This window comes from Opisthocomus hoazin, chromosome 3, assembly GCF_030867145.1.
Source record: "Opisthocomus hoazin isolate bOpiHoa1 chromosome 3, bOpiHoa1.hap1, whole genome shotgun sequence".
NCBI classification, from domain to species: Eukaryota; Metazoa; Chordata; class Aves; order Opisthocomiformes; family Opisthocomidae; genus Opisthocomus; species Opisthocomus hoazin.
The window spans coordinates 76,094,132-76,106,210 of record NC_134416.1 but is presented as its reverse complement, the minus strand read 5'-3'; the positions used below and the strand labels follow the sequence as shown (position 1 = coordinate 76,106,210).

The window sequence follows — 12,079 nt, the reverse complement described above, 5'->3', positions numbered from 1 at the left end:
ATAATCTTTCGACATCGGACATTACTAATCCAGGAACTACAGGTTTTCCAAACTGTTCCTATCTGAAATATCTGTTCTTGCTTAATTCAATACATGTTCATCTTTGATATGATGAGCAGCAGGTTTTGCTGTTTGATAGCTTAAAGCTGAAGGTCATACCACTCCAAGAAAAAGGAAAAGGAAAAAAGGGAAAAGAAAAGGAAAAGATGAGCACATTACAAACTTAGAAGATGGAAAGTACAAAAACCATTCAAAGGCGGAAATGCAGTCGTGGTGGCAATTTGAAAACAGAACCACAGGAGCATTTCCACTTGCTCCCCAATAGCCTTAGCTCAACATTAATCTTATTTTTAAATTGGAAGATTCCTCAGTTCTCGGAAGGTGTGACAACTAAAGCAGCCATCATGAATGCTTCTTTTGCCAGACAGAAGATGAACTGGATTTCTTCTGAAAAGATACACGCAACAGATCATGGCAAGTAAGACACCACCAAACCAATAGTCAAGAGAAAGCCATTACTCCAGAAACACAAAACAAAGAAGTAACATTGAGTCTAAGATATCAGGCTGGTGGAACTTCCCATCTCCACCAATCATCCCTCTGTGCCAAGTCTGCCAAGGCTCTATCTGAGAAAAAAAAAATCACCATCTTTCGGAAATCTGGATGGGAGATACTGTATTTTTTTAAATGTGACCTTTTCCTCTGGTTCAAAATTGAAGCTTATTACATGTTGAAATTAAAAGCAATATACAAGTTGTTACAGACATGCTTGCGTTTCCTGCAGCGACCAAATACATGCAGTGGACACTGCACAGAGAGGCTTGATTTGTGAACAGATTACTGCTTGTGAAACCAACTGTTTGAAAATAAGTTGTTTTGATTTAAAGGACAGTCATGAAACAGTCATTAGTAAGTAGTTGAAAGCAGCGTTTAGTCTGCAGAAGCTTTATTACTGGAAGTGACTCATATCAAGGGAGCTGGTCCAGCTGAATCAAGTTTTTATCTGTTTTTCGTGACACAGTGGCAACATGAGCAACAGCACACAGACTCCGACAGGAAGCCGATTTGGCCAGTCACTTCAAGGTACAACAGCACGTGGAAAACAAGGGCAGCTGAACAAGGTCTTCATCATTATCACACACTGCTTTGCAATGTACTCTCGCAATGCAAGAGACAGAGAGAAAGGTGTGGTCTGTCCCTTTACATTATATTTTTTCTTACCTACTTCGACTAGTACCGTTTTGGTCCAAAAGCTGCATTTTTCTATGTGCCTGCTGAGAAAGGCGGACTGATTTTCCTGCGCATCCTTCAACACTAAAACTTGGAAACACGCGTAACAGCACTGTCTTTTTCCAAGCATTTGCAGTTTGAATGTAAAGTAGGAAAAAAATGTTTATTCTGCAACGGTTTGAAATCTCGATCCTCACACTGCAGCCCAAGTTTGGTTAGGGTGGGCGCAGCAGCGCCTTGACCAGCAGAATGATAGTTCAAGCTGGCTCTCCAAGGAGATCCTTGGCTAGCGCAGTCTTAACATAAGGAGCCAGGGCCCTGGTGGATCAGTCCCTTTGCAAAGTACAACACACAGAGTCTGAGTACTTAAAAACCATATAGTTCCTATATTATGTCCATTAATGCCAGCTGGTCTGTAGCAGCTCTGGCTCGAACAGTCTCTTTGGCTACCATGAGCACTGCTGCAACGACAGCGTTCCTCTATGAGTCTGCTTTCCTTGGTTCTCCTTTGCAGAGTCAGAGGAAAACCACTCATCACCAACAGTCTGTCCAGAGATCTGCTGTGTCAGGCTAGATGGATGCGTGTCAAAGCTTCTCTCCTTTGAGCTAGGCAGTAGCAGCCTGCCCGCTTGATACATAAACTAGAACGACTGGTGGAAAAACTCTGTTCAGATGATTGTGGCACTGAAGCGTCTTCCTCCTCTGTTTCAGAGGGCTCCATCTGGCCAAATTTGATGCCTGAGAAGCAAGTGATATACTCACTTTCTCTGTTTCCTGTCTTAGATGTTCCTCAGCTCACTCGTGCCAGCAGCTGAAGTTTCATTTTCAAAATTACTCGCAAGCTCGAACAGTCTTTCTCTTGCAGGCTGGAGAGACGTCTTCTGCAACACTCATCCGGAAGGAAGGAAAAACAACATTTTATATCACAAGGCCACGATATACGCTTTGTTCTCATCCACAATGTGGGAAAGCAATCCTCCATTTGGTCAGTTTGTACATGGATTCACTGATGAAAGGGTCTGGAAGGACTTGTCGATTCTTTTCCTGAAGTGTGCAAACCCTCGACTGCCAGCTTTGGAAATGCATTACAAAACCCGATCCCTTTGTTCGCTTTGCTTGTGACTCACTTCAGCTGGAGAAAAAGAGCTGAAAATGAAAAGTTTGAAGAAAAAGCCCACACTGAAACAATTTACCGAAAGTGCCAACACTTTCAGCATCCTATTTCAGTATTCAATATTAGCAATCACTTTGCATGCCAGGGCCTGGCTGGGACTGAAGAGTGGCACATTTCAGCCTAAGTTACAGATGTGGTATCGCCAGCTTTTCGATTCCCCCAGCAGTTCCTGGGGGAGAGGATGCAGGATTACAGAGTTATGACAGGGCTAAAGTAACCCCACCGTAAATCAGAACACACAGAGCGGAAAAGCCAGGCCTGAGCTCCGCTGGGGCAGAACTGGTTTCCAGTTTTACTCAGCGCTGCAGGAAGGTCTGCAGAGAGATGATCAGAAGATACCCTCAGCCAAGGTGTATTGAGCCATTCTCCAGCGTGTGGAATAACGCAGCCGGTGACACGCAGGACTTTGGAGCAGTGCAATGTCTCAGATGCCGAGCACCATACTCACACCCCCACCCCCCTCAAGCTGACGCGAGAACAGTGTTTATCACCTGTAATCGGACTACAGAAGAGTTTCGAAGTGCATGCTGGACTTGTAACAAGAAGATTTCAGACTTGCACAACGAATGGACTTCAGAACGGGGTGGGGAAAGTCTGCACACACGGTTCAGCAGGTACCCCTGAGAACGTGCTTCAGCTGGATGATTTCTCTGTACCTAGAATGACTGTATAACATGTGCTTTGGTAAAAACTGTGTTCCATTTCCTCACAAGGAACTCCTAGTTAAAATAATTCAACACAACGTATAAACACTCACATACCGGGGCTATCAAGGCCCTGTACCGAGTTTGTGCCTCTGCAAACCACCAGTGGCTTCCTGTAGCACCACGAGTCCAGGATGCAGCACGGATTTACATTGCCAGAGCCTTCCCAATATTTTACTTTTAAACAAAAGGTGCTAATACATGTAACAGCTGAGTTAACCAAACATTTTCCACCTTTCTCCTCTCTCCCCACGTAATTTGGTTTTCACCTGCAGTGTTTTGTGTTGCCTCAAACAAAGAACTGTACTCCTAACATCACAAGGCCTGTATTAGTCTAGTCACCTGTTAAAAACAATACTTCTTAAGCAACAAGTGTGCTAATTTTAGGGGAAAAAAACCAAGGTACTTTTAAATTTAAAGCAATTTATTTGTACTACCTAGTTCAGGCTGCGGGCATCAGATTCCACCTTTGCTCAGGTGACGTCAGCTGCAGAGGTCGGTGAGAGCAATGCTGGGGTCAGAGAGGGAACAGGTAGAGACGCTCCCTCTTCCCAACCGCATCCCAGCCCCTTTGCTACAAGAAGCCAATTAAGACGAGAGCGAGGAAGGACGGAGAAATTGATCTCTTCTTACCTATCTGATCGCTCCATGACTTTGCTGGTACAGACTTCTGCAGACAGCAGGGAGGATGTGGGATGAAGCAGTGAAAGGGGAGTGCAGAGAGTGCGAGCTGCCCCCAGAGAAGCAGAATGACAAGCGCTGCCCTTGAGGCGAAGCACACAAACTGCAGAACACACAACTCCCACAGGCTGTTCCTCACCCGTCTGCAGACCCTCTGCACGAGGCATTTTAACACATCAGCACCTTCAGGTTAGGCCTCATGCTGTCTTTCCTTGAGATCTGTCGGCGAGATCCCTCCTCTGGCGCACCTTCAGCAATAACCCAAGCCACAGATAATAACAGACGATGAGGAAGAACACTGACCACAAACCACACAGAAGCCACTGAAGTTACAGGACGAGAACAATACTGTGTTATGAATGTAGGTGTGTGAATCACGAAGCCACAACGCTCCACTTTAAGGTGTGCACTCAAAAAAAAACTCCTCCGGAGGGCATTCAGAGCAGCAGTTAAACTAGGCTCTTGTTCCAATGGCTCCAACAAGGTTTCTCTTTCTTCCTTTCCCAAACAAAACAGATGAAGATGAGCCCGGGGAAACTGAAGTCAGCCTCTGCAATTACCCACCCTAATAGGCTTACTCTGGCATTTTCACATCTCGGGGCACAACTGCTTTATTGTTTTCCCCCTCTACAAACTGCACTGAAAACATTGATCCAGCACAGCATTAGTGATTCCAGGGCAAAACAGGTGCAAGTACAAGGTGTATCGTATCTATCCACCCTCCCCCAAAATCTTTCAAAAATAAATAATGCATCATAACCAGAATAAGAAGATTGAAATTTTTTATTTGTACGTAGCACATACAGGAAAGATCAAAACAAATATTAAAAGACAGCATTTGTAAACAAATATATTTCACAAAAAGTTATACGCTATCAAATTTGCTCTGAAAAAATTCACGGTTATAGCTGTTTATAAATGTATATTTATCAAAATCAAGTTAAAAACTACTTCATTTTTAAAATATCCCAAATGAAGGTTCATTCATTCCAACAACTCCAGAGAGACCACAGATGTAAGGCCTAATTAAAACAAACGCGTGACTAAAGATGGCACTATGATTTCCAGTTTAAAAAAAAAAAATCGGCAAGTGATCAAAACATCAGCCAAGCCTATGTAAAGGCCTAGGTTTGTAAAACACACATTCAACTTGTCAAACGTCTAACTTAAAAAAATAGAGCTATTTCACTGGATTGTCCTCATCTTGTAGTGTACCGATCACGAGCTGCGTTTCTGAATCCACTCGGAGAAAAGTTATCAGTAGGTAGTTTTATGCGATTGTATAGTTCGCTGCCATAATCACATTAAAAATAAGACGACAGCAGCACCCTTTCAGCAAGGATTCATTTTTAACATTCTTGCCTTTATAGCAGCAGGTATGATTTTGGGGGATGCTGTCAATATAAGCAGTAAGTCAAAAAAGGAATACACATACTCCATGAAGTTTATGACAGTGTTCTTTCCCTATACTTGTTTTCAAAGTTAGGCAAGCACCTCTATTTTTGCTGCAGAACACAAAAATTAAAAGCAAATGACACCCAAACCTATGACTAGCTCAGGAGGCTCCCTTTGTTGGTGGTCCACAAGCTGTTGTGATTGCCAGTGTGAATTCTGGTTTTTCCTCCCTCCTATCTCCTATTTGAGCGTCAGCTAAAAAAACCCAAAGTTTCTCAAACTTCATCTATTAGTTTGACTCAAAAGAAACACGATAATAAAAATAACTAAGGCACAAGTGGCTGATCTTCAACAGCAGGCAGAGGGCCACAGATTCAAAAGTGTGGTAGAAAGTAAATCCCCAGAACTATTTCTGGTCTCGGTGCACTGAAAATTCTTACCAGCTTTCACAAAAGATTTTTCAAGATTTTTTACAAAGATACTGAAAATACTTTTCCCAAGAATGTCCATGAACGCTAAACAAGGATGGATGTACGTACAGAGACACACACTTTACACACGATACACTGGGAACACACCGCAGACAGACAAGGACCATGGAATGCAATGATCGTCTCGGATGGCAGGTGAAATGAAGATGACTGCTTTTCAGAGAGTCGTCATGAGTTTGTCTTGGTACACCATGCTTTGGACTCCTCCTAAATTCTTCTGGTTCTGCTCCTGGATATATCGTAAACTGCTGTCCTCTCCACTTGTGGGGGGTTTCCAATATGGCCTGTCATCGTGATAGGGTGGCCTGTACCATTTGCACAGTTATTGGTTAGTGAGAGATGGAAGCAAACACACGAGCGCTGCTACACAGTAACATGAGCTCACCCAGCAAGCGCGAAGCACGCGCACGGTGTGATGGGCAGCTACCAGCAAGGGAAGGACACGGTGACAGACCTGTCGGTCTGACGCAGAAGCCACAGGGCATCTTTTAGTTGATTTCAAAAGGCTTTGAATCGGAGCTCAGGCATTGCAAACCCTCTCTGTTTTCAGGTGTTACAGACCAGTGCCCTGCATCAGTGCTCCTGAATCCCAGAGGGATGGTGGGCAGCAGGGAGGAGCAGGCTATAGCAAAACTAACTGCGTACACCAAACAAGTAAAATAAACCATACCATGCAAAAAGGTGAGCTCATGAAAATACCTCCCTAAGGCCCAAAAATTAAGACAGGCAATCCTATTAAGAATGAAAATCGCTCTCCTGTGAATGCTGCCATTCCTTCAGGGCTGGTGCAGTTCATTACACTGCAGCAGCTCATAAAGTTGCATTTTGTTAAGATGAACACCTAGAGCCTATAGCTAGTACAGGTGTTTCTCTGTGACTGTGCAGCGCAACATGCAAAAGTACTACGAGGAAAAACATTTTTTCCTTACTTGTTCATCACTTCTTGCTGCTTAGAGATATTAACCTCAACCACTCCTACAGTGTCTCCTGAATCATTGGGGGGGGAAATAAATAAATAAAATTTTTGAACAGTATGTAGGAAACCACAATATTTAAGGTTCCCTTATTACCAAACTGAGGTCGCACTTTTTATTTCGGATATATTCTAAAGTTATATAATGACAACTGTTAATTGGAACGAATTTTCTCAGAAGACTGCACATTAAGTTAAGTGCAAACACGTAATTCCACTGAAAAGATTTTACTAAGAAGACTGAGACACAATTCCACATACTATTTCACTAATTATTCAACAAAACCCACATATATAACATGTATCGCACAGGTATTTTCATTTCAGCCCTTGGCCCGTTCTACACTTGCATGCCCAGCAGAAAGAATTTCATGCATCTGTGGTTTGAGCTCAAATTCATAGTTGGATGGATTAAGCTTTTCCAAATCAAGCTATCCAAGATGTTATATGTCCAACTCTTTCACTTTCACTCCAATTTACAGTATCTTGAAGCTTCCACCTTAACCACACATTTAAATGCTTCTACCTGCACTGAGACAAAAATTCTGAGCACCTTTTCTACCAAGCTTGCACGACTGAGCTTTTAAGTATGTATTTGAGGCTTACAAGCCTAGCCATAAAAAAGCCATTGTTCATATTTCACTGACCTTAATCTTTGCACAGGCAGCAGAGGGGCTGAAGGGGGAGGTTGTCTACACGCATTACAATACATTATTGTGCTTAATTCAATATCACACTGCTCCAGGGTGAACTATTTGGCTTTAAAATGTTACAGACCAGTACAATAAGTGAAGAAAGCTTTCGAAAACTGTCGGCAAAACTGCAAACGATTTATAAAATCATTAACCTCTCTTGGCAATCACTCTTCTGTAATGTGAAATTGTACATTTTAAATCACATACAAAAAAATGGACAAGTAAACCCTAAAACCAGGACTAATCTTGAACATGAAGTACAGGCAAAGTTAATTACCCAATTTAAACTGTCTTCTGTTTCTAGCATATATTTAGCGTCTGCTTTACTGCTGTATGCTAGGAATTTTCAGACGGCAATGAGTACGTCTGCTTCTTTGCCTAATAAGTATTTCTAGTAACATATTTGCCTTTTTCCTGCATTTTCAAGACTCCAACTCGGGGCCAAATTGTCTGTTCATCCATTTTCAGCTCAGCCTCATCTCCAGAGCCTGCCTACACTAAGAACGAAGTCTACCTATCCTGATGTAAGAGTATGGAGATAAAAATGTAAGATGAATAGCAAATAAAGATTAGGGTATTGGTATTTTCCAGCCAAGACAGTAATTGTTTGTCTAAAAAAACGAGTAACCTAAAAAGGTTACTTTTTATTAGGATGAAATAGCTGCTGATTTTTATCACGTGTACACACGGACACATATCCACCAGCAGGTGCGTGCCTCCACTGTGCGTTCCACCAAGGCGGTTCTAACTTGGACTGAATTTCTTTCAAAATTTCTTTTCACTCAGTTTCTCTCATTACTAGTTACAAAATAAAAAAGTATGCAAGAAGATAGCACAATAGCACATACAGGAATATGTTGGTGAAACAGTTCTCAAAAAATCAATGTTATGATTTCACTAATCATCTGTAAAGTGCCTGATACGTTGTTCCACGTACACATTATTTTTCCATATCCATTTCTGCAAAAGCTTAAAAAAGTGCTGCAGTGCAACAATCTGTTCACTCATAACTTAACTTTATCCTAAAATGAGCTTCTTCTGTATCTTAGGAGATTAAATACTGATGAAAATGCAGTTTAGTTTTCCTGAAGCTACTGAGCATCTTCCCATCCAACATACTCCCTACAGAAATACACTAAAGTTGTATTTTAAATTCTGAATTAAAGATCAACCTGAAAAAAAATTATCATCCAGGAGATTAGGACATTCCAAAGCAAAAATCTAAACTGAAGTTTTTTAATACTGCCTCTACATGACATATGTCTAGCTTCTGTTTGCTTTTCATGGGCAGAAAATCACCCAGTATGTCCAATAAGGCTTCACGCCAACAGATAAAGAAAGAAGTAATAATCTTTTTCATGAAGTGAAGATTGCTTACCTTACATTCACAGGTGTGTGTGGATGCCAGTGTGGCTGAGGAGGATGTATATTAGGATGATACTGTGGCTGCAAGTGAAAACATTGAACCTGGTTAATGAAATCATGTAAAAACTCCCGATTAACTTTAAATTATTGTTTTCCTGGGGCCATGAAGAACATGCTCCCTGCGAGCCCTAGAAACCCCACTGTTTTGGACCTTCTCCCATGCCATTTAGCATATACATGAGACCTCTTGGTGATGAGCTTGTGCGTTAGGACACACTCCCGGGAATATGCAAAGAAAATTGCTTTTCTGTTTGAGAGACAACCTGGCACATCTAGCGCTTCTCATAAAAAGCACATCAAAGTAATGTCAGCTTTAATCAAAGGTGCAGAGTGAGAAAGGTTACTATAATAATAGCAGTCTTCAGGAGGTCACCTATCTTTGGTGACAGCATTTCTCTCTCATATCCATGACATCTTCAGGAGAAACAGTGAAACAAAATCCCCAGAGAGGCTTTTAATAAAAATCAGTGTTAAGACTAAGTTCACATGTATACACTCAGTTTGGATGAAAGCACAGCTTGCTTTGTCAGCAGCACCGACTGCTAGTATCACGGATGAAAACTGGCTTAAGTTTTTCCTTGAAGTGTATAAATGAGCTTGTTTCAAAAAAAACCAACAAACAAACATTTGACCAGCAACAAACTCCCTAAGTGTTGTGATGGGGAAGACAACTGCATCTTTGAACTCCTTGTCACGGATCATCCAATGTGAGAGGCTGCTCTAGACAAAAGTGCTGCTCACAGAGCAGTCTCCTGGGGTCCATCATATTGACAGTCCCAAAGGGTTTAACCTGCGATTTCACAGAAAGGGAAGGGAAGGGAGAGAGGGTGGCACATGGAGTATATTCAGCTTGCAGAGCATTCAAGAACACAGAGGAAGAAAGACAAAAGAGTCCCTCCACTTTCCCCTTAACTCCTGCAATGTGATGCTGTTTATTTCTGGACCACCTCAGAGAATCTCACCCAGAGTAAGGAAAGGGGAGCAAACCAGCTGTACTAATTATAGAGAGCAAAAATATTTACCACTAAATAAGAAAGCAACAATATTCTCCTCAATAACTGTTATGCTCTTACCTGGTAGTTATGGACTTCAGGAGTATTTTTAGCACTAAGGGAGAAAAAAAATTAGTGTTTGCGTAATCAACACATCTATGTCACAATTTCCTATAGTTCAGGGTTCTACTCTTCAGGGAAGTATTACAGTGAAGTAGAATTCATATTCTTAAGGACATCAATATTTTATTCAAGATCTACACCACAGCAATCAGGGTGCCAGAAAGAGGGGTGCAAAATTTTTTTTCTTCATTTTACATTTATGAAACAGGAACATATAATGCTAGGTAAGTCAGCATAATAGCAACGAACAGAAAAAAAATATGCTTTACTTTAGTCTGATCTCAGACATAAAAAGAAAAAAAAAAAAGGAAGCTCTTAAAGCTCTCAGCAGTCCCCGAGAAGAATCTGGTACTGCATAATGAGAGATCCCAAAGCAATTCACCCCACACCAGAGAATTTGTTTTGACAAATCCTAATGCAGAAGTAGTCTTCAGGATCCCATTTGCCTGATAACAGCAATTGAGAGGTACAGGAAACTTGGGCAGTCACTTACCACAGCTGTGCTGCTTTCACAGGATTGTTTGCTTAAAAAGAAAGAAACAAAAAAACCCCTTAAGACAGGTGAAAAAAACTTAAGACGTGAAATATCAGTCATTTTGCAGCTATTGTGATTGGGATGTTACGCTACAGCTTAAGCAAATCCTCATACAGACACATTTGCACAAATGCATCAGAATTGCAACCGCAGCCCTGCGCTTTCCAGTATTCCTGTGTGAGTACACAAAGTATGGGGCGGGCACGAACCTCCCTCTGTTTCTGCAAGAGTCAAGGACCAAGAAAAAAAAACAGCAAACAAGAGTATTCTTCCCAAGTGTCACAACAGCAGGACTTCTGGCAGAGTTCTTCATAACCACAGCACTGCTTTTCTCACCTTGCTGTAGCTACCACGTCAACACCATTGAGTCCCTCAGAAATCAGAAGCTACCCCTTGCAGCAATTTTGCATGTTACAGAAACCAGAGTACCCCTGAAGCTGGTAATGGCCTGTGCCTTATCACAGCGAATGACGGTAGCCAAAGCAGCCCATTAGTTGGGAATACGGGAAGGCACTGAGCGACCTTCAACAACAAGGTCTTGGCTTGTGCTTTGGACAGGCTGGAAAGGATGGTGAAGAAGGAAGCTCAATAACCGGGACGTATTGTCTCTTCTTCCTGACGAAAAGCGTATTTTTCAATAGCACTGAAACACTGCTGGGTGATACAGCTGGAAATCCAAGTCTCTGCTGAACGCAGAAAGTGGATGTCAAACTTAACAAGACACTGCAGAAGTCTCAAAGAGGCTGAGCTAGGACAGAATCCACCGCTTGCAGGCTGCAGCTGGGTACAGCTCTTCATGGCCAAGAGAGAATACACTAAAGGGAGTTTTTGCATGAACTTAACAAAGGTGCTGTTGAGCCCTCTGGAGGGAGGCGATCTGGGTATGACAGAATTTCTGCTTGGCTGCTACGCAGAGAAGTGAACTGAGCATAAGCTGCACTTTCTCTCTTCTCCCCCCATCTCACAGATGTAAGTATGGAAGCACCAAGACACAAGGTATAACCTGCAGGTCTGACCAATCCTGTTATTGTAAAAATAAAATTAAAATAATCTATTCTTCCATCTACAAAATCATCCCTGCTCACCGTATAATTGACTCTCACGTATCACATAACAGTATCTCACAAATTTAACAATTTTGCATTTCCGTAAACCCCTGACATGTACTAAGGAAGGCGGAGGGGAGGGGTCACAGTCCCTAGGAAGCATGCATGCTTGCTAGCCTTTTCCCTCCACTGTACATGAGAAATACAAGTGTCCCCAAGGACATTTCATGGAACTGAGCTTCATATTCTAGGAATGCAAGGTCGTGCAAAGACTTCCTAAGGGAATGTCAGCTCACCCTGCTCCATACAGCAACTATGCCTCCAGCCTCAAGTAATACAGAATTTAGAGGGGGCTGTCTTGCAGTGCTCCTTCCTAGGTTTTTCTACAAGGAATAAAAACCTCAGCTTAAGTTTTGAAGAACTAATGACAACACCACAAGGGATACCAATTCCTTGTAATTCCATTCAAATTCAGCAGAATTCAACTCCCAGAGATAGCTGGTTAAGGTCAGAGTCTGGATAGATGAATAACATGCCCCTACCATTAGCAAAACAGCAACAACTGCACAGTGAGACTGCTCAATAACCCTAAAACTGCCAGGCTAGGCAAGCAAG

At 42.1% G+C, this 12,079-nt stretch overlaps 1 protein-coding gene across 3 annotated transcripts in view; it reads right to left on the bottom strand.

Annotated features, from left to right (window-relative positions):
• The window catches only part of EPB41L4B (erythrocyte membrane protein band 4.1 like 4B), a 187,012-nt gene that overhangs the window by 84,960 nt on the left and 89,973 nt on the right, over window positions 1-12,079 (bottom strand). For 2 of the 3 annotated variants that reach the window (XM_075416707.1, XM_075416709.1), the window contains exons 13-15: window positions 10,377-10,407; window positions 9,842-9,875; window positions 8,722-8,789 (exon numbers count right to left, since the gene is read on the bottom strand). In XM_075416707.1, the coding sequence (XP_075272822.1) occupies window positions 8,722-8,789; window positions 9,842-9,875; window positions 10,377-10,407 (133 nt within the window). Of the gene's footprint in view, window positions 1-4,589; window positions 5,981-8,721; window positions 8,790-9,841; window positions 9,876-10,376; window positions 10,408-12,079 lie in introns of those variants that run through there. The other variant, XM_075416710.1, reaches the window with a different exon arrangement.